Source organism: Phytophthora sojae (assembly GCF_000149755.1).
Source record: "Phytophthora sojae unplaced genomic scaffold PHYSOscaffold_2, whole genome shotgun sequence".
NCBI classification, from domain to species: Eukaryota; Oomycota; class Peronosporomycetes; order Peronosporales; family Peronosporaceae; genus Phytophthora; species Phytophthora sojae.
This window is the reverse complement of record NW_009258116.1, coordinates 10,843,585-10,862,576: the sequence shown is the minus strand read 5'-3', so window position 1 is coordinate 10,862,576 and position 18,992 is coordinate 10,843,585. Positions and strand designations below refer to the sequence as shown.

General features: G+C 54.6%; 8 protein-coding genes across 8 annotated transcripts; 2 read left to right on the top strand and 6 right to left on the bottom strand.

Moving 5' to 3' along the window:
* Window positions 1-68: 68 nt before the first annotated feature.
* On the bottom strand, window positions 69-874 carry PHYSODRAFT_487097 (hypothetical protein; the record flags this gene model as incomplete). Its single annotated transcript, XM_009523221.1, has 3 exons — window positions 69-164; window positions 242-350; window positions 420-874. 3 exons carry the CDS (start codon window positions 872-874, stop codon window positions 69-71), a joined length of 660 nt encoding a protein of 219 aa, XP_009521516.1.
* A 60-nt stretch (window positions 875-934) lies between these two features.
* PHYSODRAFT_486876 (hypothetical protein) lies at window positions 935-1,866 on the top strand (the record flags this gene model as incomplete). Its single annotated transcript, XM_009523220.1, has 2 exons — window positions 935-1,688; window positions 1,751-1,866. 2 exons carry the CDS (start codon window positions 935-937, stop codon window positions 1,864-1,866), a joined length of 870 nt encoding a protein of 289 aa, XP_009521515.1.
* A 352-nt stretch (window positions 1,867-2,218) lies between these two features.
* On the bottom strand, window positions 2,219-2,789 carry PHYSODRAFT_285174 (hypothetical protein). Its single transcript, XM_009523219.1, has one exon. The coding sequence runs from the start codon at window positions 2,746-2,748 to the stop codon at window positions 2,365-2,367; it is 384 nt and encodes a 127-aa protein (XP_009521514.1). The 5' UTR covers window positions 2,749-2,789; the 3' UTR covers window positions 2,219-2,364.
* A 280-nt stretch (window positions 2,790-3,069) lies between these two features.
* PHYSODRAFT_312309 (hypothetical protein) lies at window positions 3,070-5,061 on the bottom strand (the record flags this gene model as incomplete). The annotated part of the gene is made up of 2 exons (XM_009523218.1): window positions 3,070-4,062; window positions 4,150-5,061. The coding sequence occupies 2 exons, from the start codon at window positions 5,059-5,061 to the stop codon at window positions 3,070-3,072; spliced, it is 1,905 nt and encodes a 634-aa protein (XP_009521513.1).
* A 3,129-nt stretch (window positions 5,062-8,190) lies between these two features.
* Window positions 8,191-10,326, bottom strand: PHYSODRAFT_327139 (hypothetical protein; the record flags this gene model as incomplete). The annotated part of the gene is made up of 1 exon (XM_009523217.1): window positions 8,191-10,326. The coding sequence occupies one exon, from the start codon at window positions 10,324-10,326 to the stop codon at window positions 8,191-8,193; it is 2,136 nt and encodes a 711-aa protein (XP_009521512.1).
* Window positions 10,327-13,985: 3,659 nt separating this feature from the next.
* On the bottom strand, window positions 13,986-14,764 carry PHYSODRAFT_327138 (hypothetical protein; the record flags this gene model as incomplete). The annotated part of the gene is made up of 2 exons (XM_009523216.1): window positions 13,986-14,192; window positions 14,750-14,764. The coding sequence occupies 2 exons, from the start codon at window positions 14,762-14,764 to the stop codon at window positions 13,986-13,988; spliced, it is 222 nt and encodes a 73-aa protein (XP_009521511.1).
* Window positions 14,765-15,615: 851 nt separating this feature from the next.
* On the top strand, window positions 15,616-16,117 carry PHYSODRAFT_327137 (hypothetical protein; the record flags this gene model as incomplete). The annotated part of the gene is made up of 3 exons (XM_009523215.1): window positions 15,616-15,654; window positions 15,738-16,013; window positions 16,091-16,117. The coding sequence occupies 3 exons, from the start codon at window positions 15,616-15,618 to the stop codon at window positions 16,115-16,117; spliced, it is 342 nt and encodes a 113-aa protein (XP_009521510.1).
* A 1,761-nt stretch (window positions 16,118-17,878) lies between these two features.
* Window positions 17,879-18,043, bottom strand: PHYSODRAFT_486233 (hypothetical protein; the record flags this gene model as incomplete). The annotated part of the gene is made up of 1 exon (XM_009523214.1): window positions 17,879-18,043. A coding segment is annotated over one exon (165 nt), but the record flags the coding sequence as incomplete, so codon positions are not given.
* Between the last annotated feature and the right edge of the window lie 949 nt (window positions 18,044-18,992).

The following is an 18,992-nucleotide window of genomic DNA, read 5'->3' as shown; positions in this document are numbered from 1 at the left end:
CTAAAAGGCTAAATGAGCCACGCTGAACGGTGTGTCCACGCGGCGGTTGGTCGCTCTGGTACTCGGGACTAAATGAGCGACGTGGATCCGATCGTATCCTTGACTTTGTGGTCAGATGGCTGCGGACGAGCCTCGTACACGCACTCGACGACGCCATGGCGCCACTGTGTGCGCAATAGAATCAATGTTAGCCAAGTTTTGCTACGTATCCATTCTTTTCATCACAGTGATGAGCCCGTACTTTCTTGCTTTCACCCTTCAGGCCGATATAATAGATCTTGGTTTCGTCGCCTCCGTAGCTGTCCTCGAAGAAAAGTGTCACGCTGCTAACGCCTTGAAACTTGCGCACCCTGCAACAACAACCACCACAATGTCAGCTACCTAATATATATATCTTCTCCAACACAGAGCGAACGTACTGGAGTGGGTAGTCGATATTTGCCGATTCATCTTCGATCAGATCCAGTCGCTGCTGTGGCGGCAGCTCGTTGGCATTGGAGAAGTCGATGTCGTCTCGGTTCGTGAACAGCTTGACCGCCTTGGGGTGTTCCCCGTCGCCGGCGCTGCCCGAGATGCAGATGGACTTGATGCTCACCGCCTCCGTGAAGGGGATGAACAGGATCATCTCCGGGTCGTCCTCGTTGCTGATCAAGAAGCGCGAGTGGTCCTGGCGCTCGTGGAACGGCTTGAACGGGTTGGACGCAGCCTCCGGGTCCAGCGCGTTTAGCACGCGCACCTTGCTGGTGTCGATGAAGGGGTAGAGCGAGTCGCCGTTGGCGTCCTCCACCTCGTCGTCGTGGTCGTGGTTATGGTCGTGGTCGTGGCCATGGTCGTGGCCGCCGAGAGCCGAGTGCTCGTCGTGGCAATGCTGCATCTTGGCCCAAGTTGGGACTTGACGCGGAAGATTGCTGAATGGCTGCGACGATTGGTCGAAATGGAGTGCAAGTGCCTTCCGGTGGGCTCCGATGATGTAGTTGGCGCTGGTCTATTCGGCGAGTGTCTCTCTCCGCCGGATCTGGCGTTCGTGGCGGTGGACGGAGGCGACACCTTCACGGTCGGCGTAGTGGCTGACAGCGGCGAGGTAGTCGGTTGGGGCCGCGCATTCTACGGCGAGCTGCCGGCGGATTCTGCGGTGGGGAAGGGTGTGGTGACGCTCCAGGTGAGCGAGCGATGCAGCGCGGTGGCTTGCGGCTCAAACCACGTGTTGGCTCTGACGGATTCGGGTCGCGTCGTGGCCTGGGGGTGGAACGCGTCGGCTCAAGCTGCAGTCTCTGCAGGTGAAGACGTTGTGCGTGTCCCTACGGTCGTCGAGTTCCCGACGCCGGTGCAGATCGTGCAGGTGGCTGCAGGCGGCATGCATTCGCTGGCGCTGGACTCGAGCGGCGGCGTCTGGGCGTGGGGCTGCAATGAATTTGGTCAATTGGGCATCAACTCGGAGGTGGAGACACAGCATTCGCCCAGGCGCGTCGCCTTGTCTGCAGAAATCCGTGTCCGGGATATCGCTGCTGGGTGGGCGCACAGCGCGCTCGTCTCGACATCCGGCGAGGTGTTCACCTTCGGCTGGGGGTTGTACAACCAGCTTGGACACGGCTCCACGCAGAACGAGGTGGAGCCTGTGGTGGTGGACGCACTCCAAGGAGTCGACAGCGAAGCTGTCCAGGTTGCCTGCGGCAACTGGCACACGGCAGGTAAAGCAAGGCACCCGGTAGATTGACAACGTACTTCCCGTTGGCTAACTTGTCCTGCGCAGCGCTGACGGCGTCTGGGGATCTCTACACATGGGGCTGGGGAAAGGATGGCCAACTGGTGCGTCCTTGGCGCCCTCGTCACCTCCACGTGCGTGCACTGATTCCATCTCGCGTATGAATGTGTATATCATTACCAGGGCCACGAAGCTGCCAGCGTGACGCAAGTGCTTCCTCGCGTGGTGAACGTCCCTTCAGCATCCTCGAGTGACGAGACAGTGGACGTCTCATCCTTGGCGTGTGGCAACCACTTCACGTTGGCGCTGTGTCGAGACGGATCCGTCCAGTACTGGGGTCCCCGAGGTGCTACAGCTCGCCATAAATCACCATTCCAGGGTGATGACGGCCTGAATCCAGGGTGGCTTCGTCAGCCTGGGCGCCACGTTCGGCGGCTCGCGGCGGGCAACGCGCACGCTATCCTGTTGCTAGAGCGCATGGAGGATAAGACAACGGAAAGCCAGAAGACACTGAAGGACACTGCGCAACCACGGCATGTTGTTTAAAGCAACGGACGTCGACGGGGGCGTTTGAGCGCAGCTGAGGAAGGGAGGTTCTACGGCTACTACTACCTCAGCTACACTCCTGTAAAAAAACTGAGAACGATTCTCGTCGGGCCTTCTTACATGACGGTGCAGCCGCAGAGGCCGCAGGCGCCGGCGGACTCCTCCGCCTTCTTCTCCTTCTTCTTCTCCGCCTTCTTCTCGGCCTTCTTCTCCTCCTTGGCCACCTTCCGCTCCTCCTTGATCTTCTTCACCTTGGCCACGCTGTCGTTCTTGTAGCCCTCGACGGTGCTCGTCACCTTGGCGGCCACGTCCTTGACGTCCTCTACGGCGTGGCGCGTCTTGTCCTTGATCTTCTCGGTCGTGGTGGCGTTCGGCTTGGGCGCGGCGTTCCACACCACGTGCTCCTCCTGCTTGGCGGCCGGCGCGTGCGCAGCGGGCTTGGGGGCGCGCGGGGCCTCCTGGCCAGGCACGGGGGCGGCGTTCCAGGGCGAGTCCGACATGAGGATAGAGGTAACTTGAGGGGAGATCTAGCGGAGCTGGGGCGAATCTGCAAATGAGCAGAAAAGATCGGGAACTCACCAACTGATTTTCATGGTTTAGGGTGGTACACACCAGCCAATCACAAGAGAGAATATCCAGAAGTTGAAGTGGGATCGACTGAATCCATTCTCTGACTCGACACCACGCAGTCGGATACTTTTGGCAATATCAAGCGGATGAATTTTTTTTTCTTAGTCTGTTTTGGCGCTGCGCCGGGGCGCGAGCGCCGCGCTACGACAGCCACCGAGGCGGCATGAACTAAAGTTAAGGAAGGAGGCACACTACATGATGCTGCAGCTGGCGATGCCGCAGGCGCCGCAAGCGCCAGGGGCGTCCGCCGACTTAGCCGCGGCGGCTTCAATGCTCGGCACCTTGGTGACCTTGGCCACGCTGTCCGTCTTGTAGCTGGCCACGCCGTCGAAGGCGTTCGCGATGGCCTTCTTATCGATCCTGGCGTCCTCCACCACCGCCTCCGTCGCCACGACCACCTCCTTGACAGCGGCAACGGGCGCCCCCTTGGTCTCCACAACAGCGACCTCCTTTTCCACGACCACCTCCTTCTTCTCGACGGCGGCAGGCTCCTGGACGGGCTCCGCAGCCACCTCCTTGGCGGGCTCGACCACCTCCTCGACCTTGGCAACCACGGCCTTGACCTCGTCCTGGACCGGAGCGGTATTCCATGCAGAAGACGCAGCGGGGGCTTCCTCCTCCACCTTGGCCTCGACGACAGCAGCCACCTTCTCCACGGGAGCAGCGACCTCAGCGACAACCGCAGCCACTTCCTCCTTCACAGGCTCCACCTTCACGGGGGCAACCTCTTCCACAACCTCCTCCTGCACAGGTGCCGTGTTCCAAGCGCTAGTGGTCACATCCTCGACGGCGGCAACCTCCTCCACAACAGGCTCAGGCGCTTCAACCACAGGCTCGGGTGCTTCAACTACAGGCTCAGGCGTCTCCACTACGGGCTCAGGCGCTTCCTCGACAACAGGAGCCTCCTCAACCACAGCCGGGGTCTCCTGCACGGTGGCTTCTTCCTGAACCGGGGTCGTGTTCCAGGCGCTAGTTGCCGGGGCCTCCTCTTCGACGGCCACTTCCTCCACCACCGGGGTAGGTGCGACCTCCTCCACAACCTCGATTGGTGCCGGTGTTTCTTCCTCAACAACAGGAGCCGAAACCTCCTCGACCGGCACAACATCCTCCACAGGCGCGGCAACCTCCACGACCTCTTCCTGCACGGGAGCGGCAGTCCACGGGCTCGCGGGGGCAGCTTCCTCCTGGACAGGCGCAGCAGTCCAGGGGCTGGCGGGCTCAACCGGAGCTTCCTCGACGGGGGTCTCTTCCACGACAGGAGGTTCCTCCACCGGTGCTGCGACGACTTTCTCCTCGACCTCGGCAACTTCCACCACCGGCTCCGCAACCTCCTCAACAGGAACAGCAGGCTCTTCCACAACGGCCTCCACCTCCTCCGTGACCACGGGAGCAGCTTCCTCCACGACAGGCGCAGTCGTCCACGCGCTCGACGTGGTTTCCTCCTGAACAGGGGCAGTGGTCCAAGCGCTAGGCGTGGCAGCAGGCGCCTCCTCCTCGGCAACAACCTCCTCGACAACAGCAGCAGGCTCCTCGACAACAGCAGCAGGCTCCTCGACAACAGCGACCTCTTCCATCACAGGTTCGCTGACAGCTTCGGCCTCCACCACGACCTCTTCCTCCACCGCAGCCTGCTCCACAACCGGCTCGGGGGCCGCCTCTTCCTGCACAGGCGCAGTCGTCCACGCACTGGCAGGCTGCTCCTCCTGCACGGGCACCGTCGTCCAGGCGCTCGTCGTCGTCTCCACGACCTCCTCCTGCACCTCCGGCTCCACTTCCTTCTCCACCACAACCTCGGCAACCTCCTCAACCACAGGCGCGGCAACTTCCTCAATCACAGCGGGGGTCTCCTCCACGGCCTCCTCCACAGCCTCCTGCACCTGCTCCGCCTGCTCCGTGGCCGTCGTCGTCCAGGGCGACGCCTGCGCGGGCTCCTCAGCCGCGGGGGCCGAGGTCCAGGCCGACGCGACGGTGGGCGCCTCGTCCTGCGGCTGCTTCTGCAGCGACGGCAGGTCCTCCATCACGGCGGAGCTGACGACGTCGGGCTCGGGCTCCGTCTCGGCGGATGGCGGGGGCGACTTGAAGGGGTTGCTGGTCTGGAAGGGGGACACGGCCCAGGGGCTGGCCGCCTCGGGGCTGCTGGCGGCCGCGGCGGGCGCGACGTTCCACGGGCTGCTCTCGGACATGCTGGAGGACGACTTGTACTTCTTCAGGAGCTTGCTCACTGCGAACATGCACCACGAGCGGGAGGGCAGCAGTTAGTGACGATGAATTGACCGGCGGAAAGAGGGGGAATGGAGTGGGGAGGAATGAGATGCGCGCATCCTCCCTTTGAGGCAACTGTGTATCGTCGGGTCCCCCTCTCAGTGGCGCGTGTATTGAACGCACCTCGCTTGTCGGCGATGTGCCAGTCCGGGTTGCTGCTCTTGAGGCTGCTGGCGACCCGCTTGGACCCGAAGTCGGGATTGTTGGAAATGACCTGGTGGATCTCGGCCAGCACCTCGTGCTCCTCTGGCTGACGCTTGCTCTGCTGTTCCATCGCGCGCGTAATTTTCGTTCTTTTTTCCAAAAATGAGTTCGGAGACAAGAGAAATCAGGTTGGCTTCCCCATAGTCAGCGCAAGTGGTTTGGGAAATGGCTACAGATGGACAGCCCCGCGCAGGCTGGTCGGGCAATTGCACTCTATGCAGGGGGCAAACTTGTGGCTAAGATATTGTCTCGCACATTACAGCAGGACCCTCACGTTCAGGTGCCACAGGTCGTCCCAGGTGAACATGTCTGGGTAGATCAATTGCGCCGTGTCCTTGACCGTGTTGCCCTCCACCTCGTACACGTGCCACATTGGCGAACCGGGTCTTGAGCAGCTTGATCATCACCACGGCGGGGAGGTCCGTGGAGCGCATCAGGTGCTTGCCGTTCACGATCACGTACCCGGAGCAGTAGACGCCGTCGGCCGAGGCGAACTTCATACCTTTAAAGTACACGTAGTTCTTGTAGTCCGAGATGATGCCGAAGCGCGTCCGCAGCTCGGCGCCGGTCGAGACCTCGAAGTTGGTCAGGTTGCTCTTCAGCGTGATGGCGGACCGTTCGCTCGCGGATCGGTCGCTTCGGACCGAGATTTGGCGAGCGCTCTCCGGGTTGTAGTGTCGGTACACCTTGCGCATGAGCGCGTACCAGGCGATGATGCCCAGCATGGAGATCTTGGGGAAGAAGGACGCAGCCAGGAAGGTGCCGTCCTTGGTCGGGATCTGGAACGCAGTGCCGAAGCCTAAGGGGGACATTGCGGCAAGTACTGGGGTCACGACGGAGTCTTTCCGACTGAAGACCTTGTCGGAGTAGCTCACGATTTGTTTCAGCACCGCGGGGCTGATGCGGATGAAGACCAGTCGATGCTTGTGGATGATTTCAAACAGGAAAATCGCGATAGACGGCGGGATTCGCTCGCGAATGATGGAGCTGATGATCGCGACGATACTGAGGTACACCACCAGAACGTCGGCGTGGACCATTTCTTCGTGGACTTGGACAATTTCAGTGCCAGATAGGTAGGCGGCGTTACACAGTGCGAACTCGAACAGGTTCCAGAACGAGTTCACGTACCACGTTACCATGACCAGCACCCCGCGGAGAACGAAGATCGTCGTTGACGTGGACGCGAACGGGTCACCGAGCCAGATCCTACCCGTGACGAAGTTTTGGTACATGACGAGAAGCAGCACTCCAACCGAGAAAATCGTCTGAAGACCGTAAATGCAGTGGATACCGTGCACCCAGGCCCACGAATCGGCAATCACCGACTCGCCCATCCACTCCCAGCGTGTCATTGAACTGGTCGCATTGGATTCCAGCAGGGAATATGTGTAGCGGATATTGAACTGCTCGTGGCCATCGTAAAACCCATGCTCTCTCGCGATGATTAGATTATTCGCTGCTTGGGTCAATGGGTCTTCTGGAATGCTGCGGAGCTCAATGAAACTTTGGTTCGTGATGCCCACGAAATCGTACACCTGAAACTCGAGAGCTCGTTGAAATGGGTACGTGAGTACCACAATGTAGAACTGCTCTACTGCTTCAGCTCGCATATCGTCCACGATGGTTACCATTCCCACGAGTGCCGGCCCAGACTTCCTGTGAGCGCGAATCTTGTAGTCTTGGATAGAGAGTGACACGGTGGCCACATACATCACGTCGTGATCCTTCTTAGACCGTAGCAGGTTGAACACTCGAACTGCCGATTTATCGCCCAGCTTCAGTTGCGTAAAACTGCAGTCGACCACGATCGTCACTAGCTCCAACTCGCTCAAAATCGCGCTGTTGTACGTCGAGTCGGTCACAATTTTCTCGTAGCTTTGGCTGAGGAAGGCGTAGTTGTAGATATCGGGGTTCAATAGCGGCACTTCAGAGCAACCTTCGGTGGATGTTTTGATCTCGGACTCGAGAAACAGCGCGTAGTCTCGTGGAGAGGTATCCCCACCTAAGACCTCCTGAACCAGTGGACTGTCGTAAACCAATTCGTTCCCCATATATGCTGGGATGAGCGAAGCCGTGTACACTTCAAACGGTTCGGTGGGAGTTTTCGTCGCGAAAAGCACCTGAATCGTGCGCCAAGTCGCCGCCATGGAGATGAAAATGTACTGGCACGCAGACGCTATCACCACTAGCCGGTGCACCGATCCCATCGTGTGCCCCATCGAGAATCTGTGCTTCGACTTGCTTCGTCTCGCTGATCCAGTTTGCATACTACTAGGTAACGTTGTCGGCGTTGGGGAGCGTGACAGGTGGAGCTCGCTCCCATTTGCAGGCTTGACCATTACCCTGCGCATCGATGGCGATGACTGCAATTTCGCTTCGCGTTGGGCCGAAACTTGTCGAAGCATCTCTTCAGCGTGTTTTGTCCTATTCAGTCGTGGAAGAGTGTGGTTGTTTTCTCAACACGAACGAATTTTGAAACAGCTGCCTCGATAGGACATTACGCACAGCTCTCCGTCCTCCACAACAGACGAACTTAGCAAACAGGACTGCAAGGCACAGATCTATCTTGGGTGTCAATGCTTGGAACAGCTCGCGAACGCAATCTGCCTTTGAAGCTGTTGCTCTTATCCTGTTTCCTCGCTTCTGATCGAACTGAGCAGCACCATTCCGCTGTGTTCGTTTTAGATTAATAATGTAGTGCTATACGAACTGTATCAACGACGAATCTGCAGTAGGAAGGTTGACTTTGCAAATAAACTGAAGTCCTCACGCAGCACATTTAATTTGATCCCTTCGGACCAGACGACGCCTTAGTTGGCAACTACAGCAACGACCAAGTTCCATTACAACAGGACCGTAACGTTCAGTCTCCACAGATCGTCCCAACAGAGCGTGTCTGGATAAACTAGTCGCGCCGTGTCCTTTACGTTGTTGCCATCCACCTCGTAGACGTGGACGTTCGAGAAGCGGGTATTCACCAACTTCATCATCGCCACTGCCGGTAGATCTTCGGACCGCATTAAATACTTGCCGTTCACGATCACGTACCCGGAGCAGTAGACACCGTCGGCCGATGCAAACTTCATCCCTTTGAAGTAGACGTAATTCCTATAGTCCGAGATGACACCGAAACGCGCTTGTAGCTTGGCTCCTGTTGACACCTCGAAATTGGTCAGGTCCCCCTTTAGCACAACGGCGTCATCTGCATTGGAGCTTTGCTCTGCAACGCTTTTGCTTGACTTCTGGCGTTTGTCTTCAGGGTAAAGGTACCAGTAGGCTTTCCGCATTAGAGCGTACACGACAATCATCCCCAGCATGGAGATCTTGGGAAAGAATGACGCAGCCAGGAAAGTGTCATCCTTTTCCGGTATCGGGAACGCCGTTGCAAAGTGCACTGCGCTTGCCCTTGACACCACTGAGCCTGCCAGACTGAAGACGTTGTTGGAGTAGTTGACGATCTCTTGAAGTACAGGAGGACAGATCCGAATAAAGACCAACCGATGCTTGTGGATGATTTCAAAGAGGAAAATGGCAATGGACGGCGGGATTCGCTCTCGGATCACGGAGCTGATTATCGCGACCACACTGAGGTACACCACCAGAACGTCGGCATGCACCAGTTCTTCATGAACGCGGATGATTTCGGTGCCTGATAGGATCGCTGCGTTGCTCATGGCGAACTCGAACAGCGTCCAGAACGAGTTGACGTACCATGTCACCACCACTATGGCCCCGCGTAAGATGACCGTTGTGGTTGAAAAAGACGCGAAAGGATCGCCGATCCAAATTTTACCAGCGAGGAAGTTTTGGTACATGACAAGGAAAAGCACCACGAGTGAAAACATGGTTTGCATGGCAAAGACCAAGTGGATACCGTGTACCCAGGCCCAAGAATCGGCGATCACCGGTTCACCCAGCCATTCCCAAAGCGTCAATGCTTTCACGGCGTCGGACTCCAGTAAGAAGTACATGTAGCGGATATTCGACTGGTCGTCGCCATCGTAGAAGCCCCGTTCCCTCGCGGTGATTAAATGATCCACAGATTCCGTCAATGGGTCGCGTGGAATGCTTCGAAGCTCCATGTAACTATCTTCTGTAATCCCAACAAACTCGTATACCAGCAGTTCTAGGTTTCGTTGAGATAGGTAGGCCGTTGCCACAATGTAGAAGCGCTCGACCGTCTCTGACCGCATATCGTCCACCAGCGTCAGCATGCCTACAAGAGCTGGACCAGACTTCTTGCGAGCGCGGATCCTGTAGTCTTGTACAGATAGAGACACAGTGGCCACGTACATCTCGTTATGATCCTTCATTGACCGTAGCAGGTTGAACGCACGAACAGCTGAAATATCCCCCCGCTGCAGTTGTGTAAAACTGCAGTCGATTACAATCGTCACCAGCTCTAACTCGCTCACGATAGTGTTGGTGTACGCCGTATCATTCACCATTTTATCGTATCCGAGGCTGAGGAAGCCGTAGTTGTAAATGTCCGAGTTAAATAGCGGTACTTCGGAGCAACCTTCCGTGGACGTTTTGGTCTCGGACTCGAGAAAGACTACATAGTCTCGTGGAGAGGTGTCCCCATCTAAATCGTTTTGGACCAGTGGACTGTCGTGGATGAGCCCGTTCCCCATGTATGTTGCTATCAGTGATGCCGAGTAGACTTCGAAAGCCTCGGTCGGATTGGGCATGGCACGAAGTTCCTGTACTGTTCGCCACGTCGCGGCCACGGAGATGAAGATGTACTGGAACGCAGACGCTATCACCACAAGGCGGTGTATCACAATCAAAAGGTGTCGTTTGGAGATTTTTTGCCGAGGTTTGGCTGGTTTGACAGCTGTGCCGGTGTGTTGCTCTTTGTCGTGAGAAGCGCCCGTCGAATGCACAGAGCGTGCCAGAGTAGCTGTGCTCTTTTGCGGCTTCACGGCTATCTTCATGATCGACTTCTTCGGCTTGTACTTCTCGCTTGACGGCGGCATCTCGTTCCGTTGGCGTCGGGCTGAAGTAGTAGTGCCTGTTAGGTAGTTGTCTGGAAGTCAAGTGATCACTCTCGTGTGCGGTCTATGAATAAAAATCTATGTTTGTGCTTACCGGGCATCCCTTTTGACAAAGTTCGTTATGCATTATAACCAACGTTGAAGCCAACGCCAATAATGATAATAGAGTTTTATTATTTATTTATTTTTCTAGGATTCTTGGACTACCATCGTAATGTCTTTCGAGTAGCACCATGACGTTCAAACGCCAGAGATCAGACCATTCAAACGTGTTCGGATATACCAGTCGGGCTGTATCTTTGACAGTGTTGCCTTCGACTTCGTACACGTAGACATTGGTGAACCTGGACCCCGTGGCTTTGATCAGAGGGATTTTCAGCAGATCTTTGGTGTTTACCAATAATTTTTTGTTGACGATCACGTATCCTGAGCAGTACACTCCGTCGGCTGATGCGAACTTCATTCCTTTGAAATACACGTAGTTGTTGTAGTCGGAAATGAGTCCGAAGCGGTTCTGGAGCTCGGCACCCGTTGATAACTCAAAGTTGGTGACTGTTCCCTTCGCGAAAAGCTCCACATTTCCTGGTTTTGTCGAACCACTCGATCTTTGCAGAGTTTCGTCAGGGTAGAATTGTCGGTAAATCTTGCGAAAAGTAGCAAAAATCACAACAGCACACATTGAAAAGGTGATAGGGAACAGTGACGCAGCGAGGAAAGTCGCATCCTTCTTGGTAGGAATCTGGAAGGACGACCAGAACTGTACTGGGTCCATATCAGCAACTGTAGAACGTTTTTTCGCAATCCCTAAGAGGAAGACACTGTCTGAATAGGTCGCCACGACCGTCTTGACAGCTCCCGACCAGGTCATCAGGGATAGCTGGTTCGTGTGAGTGATTTCAAACACGAAGATTGCAATAGAGGGCGACCGAGCTAATACATGCCACCAAGCCCAGGTAAATAACGAGAAGGTCTGCGTGTACCAGTTCTTCGTGTATTGGTACGATTTGGGTTGTCGAAATTTCGCCGCCATTCGCCATGCAAGACTCGAACAGAACCCAGAAAGACTCGATGTACCAAGCAATTACCACGAGAACGCCACATATCACATTGGTTGTCGTGGATACCGACGCAAAAGGGTCGCCGACCCAAATCTTGCCGAAAATCAAGTTCTGGTATGCTACCAGGCACAAAACCACGAGTGAAAAAACTCGAAGATTAAGTGTAAACCGTGCACCCAAGCCCTTGAGTTCGTCATCACTGCTTCACCGAGCCATTCCCAATGCGTCAACGCACTCTTTGCATCTAGTTCCTGGAGTGAATACATGTACCGAATGTTGGATTGGTTGTCTCCGTCATAGAGCCCGCGCTTTCGAGATGTTAGTAAATGCTTCACTGGCTTAACCAGTGGGTCCTGCGGAATGCTGCGTAGCTCCAAGCGGCTGTCTTCTGTTATCCCAACAAACTCATACACCTCGAACTCTGGGATCCGTTGGTAGGGATACGTAAGCGCCACCAGGTGAAATTGCCCAAAAGTGCGTGCTTGCAGATCGTTTACTAGCGTCAGCGTCGCCACTGTAGCTGGCCCACGCTGCGAATCTCGTAGTCTTGAACACTGAGCGCGATCGTGACCACGTACACATCGTCAGGGTCCGTACGCGAGCGTACTAGATTGAACACACGGGCCATAGAGGCATCGCCGACCTGTAGCTGAGTAAAACTGCAGTCCACCACAGCAACGACGAAATCGTCAAGGACAGTGATGTTGTACCTGACAGCTTCAACCAAATCGAGGTTTAACTCAGGAACTCGTAGTTGTAGATACCGGCGTTGAATTGCGGCAAATTGGAGCAATTTTGAGTCGAGGTTTCGGTCTTGGACTCAAGGAAAAGCGCGAAAAAAACATTTTTCGCGGTTCCAGGTAAAAAATGAGCATGCTGAAGGCAATTTCCCTGGAACCGCGCGGTTCCAGGTTTCAGGTTCCAAGCGTTTGCTGAAGAGGGCCATTGACTCTCGCGCTTCAACAGTGGGGGTCGTATCGAATACCTCGGACGTGCTGCCGACAGCCAGGAAATCCATGGACGGCTTGGAGGCTTTGCTGGCTCGGGGCTTTGCTGCTGCTTCACTGTCACTGTTTCTGCCGGCATCCTTCGCTACTGTAGAGCTGGGGTAGTGGTCTTCTCAGAGTTGTCGAAATGGAATGAACTGGGGTTTGCTTGAGTGAACCAAAAAACTGTCCGTGGGTTGGTTGTGTCGACACCTGGGGACCTGAGCGGCTCAAACAAGGGATCAGTAAGCACCGAGTCGATTTCTAGTGGCGCAAAGTGGCATCTGTTGCTGAGAAGGCTGCGCTGAGAAGGCTATTAGCGAGTACCAGTCACGTGCACGAAGCAGGAAGTGTACGTGATGACCATCGTCAAAGTGCAACGAGCGACGCGCAGCAACTGTAGCCAAGGCTCTGAGTGCCAGGATGCTTCCAAGGACCAACAGAGCTTCAAGGAGAGACGACCCAGCAGCAAGGACTACAACAGGAACAGGATCGAGGACGGACGACGCAAGGAGGGTACGCAAGTACTGGTAAAGATATCCGAAGCGGCGGCGAAAGATAGCGAGCAGCAGTCAAGACGGCGGCGGCGACGGGGTGAACAAGCGGAGGAAGAGTCGAAGAGAGCATGACATCGAGGATAGCACACAAGGGGCGTGGAAGAACGAAGGGGTGAGCGAGGCAACGCTGGAAACTCGCCGACGTGCCACCTCACCCAAGGCAACGACCAAGACCGACGATTGGCCAAGGTGTGCTGGTCAGAAGCCGTTGGCCGGCACCCATGGCGCCCACGCCACCAAGTGATGGTAGTAAAAGTGTAGTCAGTATCGAAATAGCGCTGTAGGGTACAGATCAACTCATACAGTAGAGCCAAGCAGAGTGTAACGTCAATACACGAAGCAGTTGGCCGTAGCAAGTCGACTAAGGTCAAAGTGCAGTCGAAGTGAAGAGCCCGGTCCGAGGTGACGATCAGCGTGCACACAGAGCCACAGTGCACACGTGCGTCCATCGACGACCAGTACCCCGCGAACACATCCGCCGGAAGGGAGAACCCGCGAGTTGTGCGCGCACGTGGGCACAGTTCACAGAGGGACAGCTCCAGTCAGCTATCGCCTACCTGGGCCCGATAAGAAGCGGAGGGGTCGAGGATCACGTGCGAGCACCTACGTACAAGGCGTTGTGCGTGTTGGATATCGCGTGGAGCGGTGTATATTTGTATAGGTGACGAATTGGCGTTGCTAGCCGCCGAGGACCCCGGCGCTGCAGAGCCGCGGACTCGGACAAGGTGCGGACGGTAGCTGCAGAAGGGCAGATCGCTTACTGATCACTTTGACTCATACTACGTGGAGTCATCCGGCATTTATAGAGACCACGACTGCCACTACTACATCATGCTGATCGTACATCACTAAGCAAGACGATGCCGTAACTGCACGTCATCACACTCGATGTCCACGAAACCTCATCTCATCTCATCTCATCTCATCTCATCTCATCTCATCTCATCTCATCTCATCTCATCTCATCTCATCTATTCTTCTCTAATTAGCTCTGTTCGCTCCTTCATACGTGTGCTCCAACGGGTCTGACGAACGCCCTTTTAAGCCTTGAGAATAGGAGCCAGGTGCTTCGCAGCGAACGGGCAGGCGTTGCGGATGACGCCCTCAGTCGCAGGACTCACCGCAGTGGGGAGCATCACCGGGTCGTGCACGATGTTCTCGAGCAGGTCCAGCTCCATGTTCGTGACTCCCTGGGCGTCAGCGTTGGCCTTGAAACGCAGCCCCTGCTCGTAGAAGCGCTCGACCCACTTTTGAAGTAGACGGGCTCGGGCTCGTACACTCCACGACAAAAAGATATGGACACCACCAAAAGTGGCTGTAACTTCGTCAATTTTTATCGTTTTAAGGTGCGGTTTGGACTAGAGTTGCAGAACACGCTGATAAAGATCTGCACGTTGCTAACACGCGCGCTTTTGCGCTTCTTCAGGTAGCTCACATACAAATCACTGGTTCTGCCCAGGTGACAAAACTTATGGACAGCTAATCCCCATACAAAATCCTATATTAACCAAAACCCCTTACAAATGATACAACTTGGACTTTGTATGGGGCGACAAAGGAACCAGCCTCACGGCGATACTCGCGACGTTAGACAAAGATCTGATGGCATTAACGTGTACTAGAAGGTGTGTTTAGTAACCTGTAATAAATTCATCGACCATCGCACAAAACTGAGCAAGTAGTAAGCGACTGAAATTTCGAGTGGTGGCTACCATGTATTATCTGATGATTTGCGAGGCACGTTCAGTTGCATCCTAGTTAGTGCCAATTTGTAGCTCTGTATACTGCTATCTCTTGGATATACGATTGTCTTCTCCATTCTAAACTGTTGGTCGATGATATATGGCTCAGTACTAAGGTAGAGTGGAGAAATCATGGGTTCCTTTGTCGCCCCATACAAAGTCCAAGTTGTATCATTTGTAAGGGGTTTTGGTTAATATAGGATTTTGTATGGGGATTAGCTGTCCATAAGTTTTGTCACCTGGGCAGAACCAGTGATTTGTATGTGAGCTACCTGAAGAAGCGCAAAAGCGCGCGTGTTAGCAACGTGCAGATCTTTATCAGCGTGTTCTGCAACTCTAGTCCAAACCGCACCCTAAAACGATAAAAATTGACGAAGTTACAGCCACTTTTGGTGGTGTCCATATCTTTTTGTCGTGGAGTGTAGAAGGTGCGCAGGACTTCCGTACACAGTCTATTTTCGGTGATATCTTGGAGTTTGTATATGCAGCCCATCACCCCACAATGTGACGACCTTCCCGCGGGACGGATGTCATCCGCGGGAAATGGCTTTGCTCCGCTGCGCTCCGCAAAAGCAGTCGCTGCGCTCCTGCGATAAAAAGATTCTCTCACCTGGCGAGAACAGTGCTCGGCTAGCTGGAATGCTCGTCGCTGGGCCCGCCTCCGCAAATACCGCGCGGCCCTGCTACGCGGGCACCCCGCGCGGGTTTGCTGCGGCTACGCTCCTCGCGACCGCGAGCCTCCGTTGGTCCTCTTCTATATCACATTCACCCCCCCTCGACCCCCATCAAAAAAGACTGTGTACGTAAGCACTCTCGTAGAAGGTGTGGTGTGCTCTCCGCCTTGGCTGTGTCGCGAACCCTGGCAGACGCAGTCTGAAAGACCCCCACGTCGGCACGAAAGCGAGATTTAGCACCGCGATTTGCGTTCATGAGCTCCCGCCGTCGAAGTCTCCCGCCGACATCGCTGGTGCGTGGTCACAGTTCATTTTCCTCGCTCGTAGACGGAGAGAAGAACATGTCGACGGCAACTACGGATCGCTGGATCCCGAGCCCTCCAAGAACCTGCCTGGTGCCAAGTCTACCGCACCTACGGCGGTGCTCAGCACCGTCGCGCTCGCTGCCATCATCGCGGTGCTCATCGTTCTCTTCGGCGGCGTCGCGGTGAACATCATCGTTGGAGTGGTGGTCGTCGCGTACTTGCTGGCGTTCGCCGGCTTCTGCTATGCGGCGGTGCCGTTCGCCAGCAACGCCGTGCTGGTCCCGTTCATCGCCGTCAAGATGCAGCTCCATGTCGTGTACCTGCTGCTCGCGAGATATTTAACACAGGTGAGGGGGAGCCCTTAACGAGGGCTCACAGTTCTGGAGGGCTCCTTTCACTTAACCTATTGAACTCAAGAGCCCAGGAGCCCGGCTCTCCCCAGGGCTCGTAGAAGGTGTGGAGCACACCTGTGGAGCATGGATGGAGCACACCTGTGGAGCACACCTTCTACGAGCCCTGGGCTCCTGGGCTCTTGGGTGAACCCAAAAAGCCGCGAGCTCGGGCTCCTGGGCTCTTGGGTGAACCCAAAAAGCCGCGAGCTCGGGCTCCTGGGCTCTTGAGTTCAATAGGTTAAGTGAAAGGAGGCCTCCAGAACTGTGAGCCCTCGTTAAGGGCTCCCCCTCACCTGTGTTAAATATCTCGCTGATGATTGGCCGTCATTGAAGTATCTCCAGGTTCTAACCTGAAAAGGCATAGGAAAGAGGGCCTCTCCTTGAGGGGAAGGAAGGACTATCGGCGACGCTGGGGTGGCCTCGGAGCGGCTGTACACACATGAGCGGCGCGAGATCTTCTAGTGTGGCGATCTTTGAGCTCGATCTTCTAGCGTGGCGCATCGATCACGCGAAGTTGCTCGCCTTAAGTCTAGGTAAAATTGGCCAATCAGATATTACTATGAAGAGCCCGTCATAGATTTGAAGCTAAATAATTTAGCCTAAATTTGGGGAGCCCTGGAGGGGAGCGGCTCCTTGATCTCGTACTTACCATGAGGGAGCCCATTTTGTGCGACTTTTGGCTCTCGTTTTAGGGGGAGCCCACTTTTGAAGTACACTCTGCCCCGGCAAATCAAGAAAGGTCGGACCAATAGAAACTGCGAGGTTGCGAAACTTGCAAAGGGCATGACAAAAGTGCCAATGTTCTGAATTACTCAATTAATGGAAAAGTAGCGCCTCGTCTTGTACCGTCGGCTCGGTTTTCAAGCAGAGCGCGGTCGAAGGCACCATTAAACTTCAATTTGAAGGGGGTCGGCGATATAATATCGCCGATATTCTTCTGTTTGTACTTGTACATGTAGTGAATGATTTGTCTTGTTCGCGGAGCATCGCGTCGCGTAGACTGCTGCCTGGGACGGTCATTTAGGGAGTTCTAATGTCCGTACTGCCCCATCGTCCAGGGCAAGACACTGACGCCCCTGCCGCATGCCGTCATGACCGTATCTTGCTGCAGCAATAACTTATCTAAAGTTCATTTTGAACCTTTCATTTTACTCCTGCTAACTATCAACTTGCAGGTGCGTGTTGCTTCCCATGCTCCCTCCACTTTTAACTAGACTCAGTACATATTATCCAGAAAGCGCAAATCTCAACTGCATGGCTGTACTAGCTCTGCGAGGTACATTCGACATCGCTATTCTTGATTTGCCGGGGAGATCTGTAGACGGGCTCGGACTCGTAGAAGGTGTGGCGTAGAGGACCCAGAGTGCAGCTCCACCCACGTGGAAGTGAGAAAGGGAAACGGATGGGGAAATGGTAAGCATGTGCCGTTATTCCTGGACATGGAGGAAACCGTCCGAAGCAGAGGAAATGGTTTTGGTTGACAAGGGCAAGGTCTCAACAGTATGGATACATGGATACAGTGTACCAGCTTGCCCATTGCAGCTCCATGAGATATAAGGAGTGAGGTGGTTCGTGAGCTCGACGAACAGATGCGCAACATCTGAAAATCTTCATCAATCTGGTGGAGAGCTTGTAAACGAATTTGTTTGGGAAACAACGGACCGCATGTGCGTGCATAACAAAGGTTTGTCTGAGCGGTAGCGCGGTATGCTCACGCGGTACAGTAATCTGCCCGAGTAAGGAACGCCTGATATATATAAAGACGCAGAATATATAAATTGATGTTAAGTTGAGTATACTTTTCCAATGTACTGATTTAGTTATTTCAAAATGAACTGAAGAGCAGCTTTATCTACGAGTCCGGAATGATTCCAACAGTGACGTATGGTCGAAGCACTAACCTTTGACCAGGCATCCTCGCACCACAACAGCGCTGTCAACTGGTCGACCTCGTAGGGATTATCTAGCCCTTCACCAAGCCGGTCGCATCATTTTAAGTGAGGCGGAGACGCTTGGACGGTGTGGACTTCATGGGTGGAGTGGGGCTTGTGGGGCGAGGTGCAAAAGCAAAAGTGCGAGTCTACCACTACGGTACATGTAGTTTGAAGTCTAGTAAGACCGCTAAATGCGCGCCATTTTTCAAACGAGGGTGGAGAGCTGATGATTGGCACTAGATTTTTCACCTTAGTACCTCAGTGCCTTGCAGTACCTTGCACATCCCCCTATCGCCACATCGACTGGAAAATAATAGTAAATATGTGAGGCTATTAGTTATACACCCGTTCCTTATTCGGGCAGAATTCTGTACAGTACATTCAAGCGTCACCGGCACACCGAGCATCGTTTATTCATGTGCAGTAGCGTGATTATTGAAGACGCCTGGATCCACGTTGCCATCGTGGAGTGGGCCCTACCGTTTTCGTTTGCCTTGCAGCACTGTCAACGGTGAAGTGACGCCTGAGGAGGTGCAAACGTGTGCGTGTCTGTTGGTTTTTGTTGCACGCGGGACGCGGATAATATATAGCTCATGGGAGTTGTTCTTCATCTCTGCTTGCTGCAACGCCTTTTCGCAAAGCTTTCCCATAAATCTTCCTGCTTCATAGAATTTCGACTCGATGCCACTTGAATATCCATGGATAGGTACTCAGCAGTGGGTGTCGTTCCCAACATTTCAAGCAGTGTTCGATTCTCGTCCTCATTCAGATTACTACATGCAATCTTATAAAAACAATATTTTTACCACCTAATCTCAGATTAGGTGGTAGAAATATTGTACCACATCAACAACACCTCAGTTCCTACACCCAACTCTCCTAGAATGAATATATGAATATGGAATTCTCAATCCTCGAGGACGCTGGCAGGTTCGTCCAGCATGTCCTTCTCCACCATTCCGCCTTTTGCCTTGTCCGCGACTACGTATACGATAGCGAC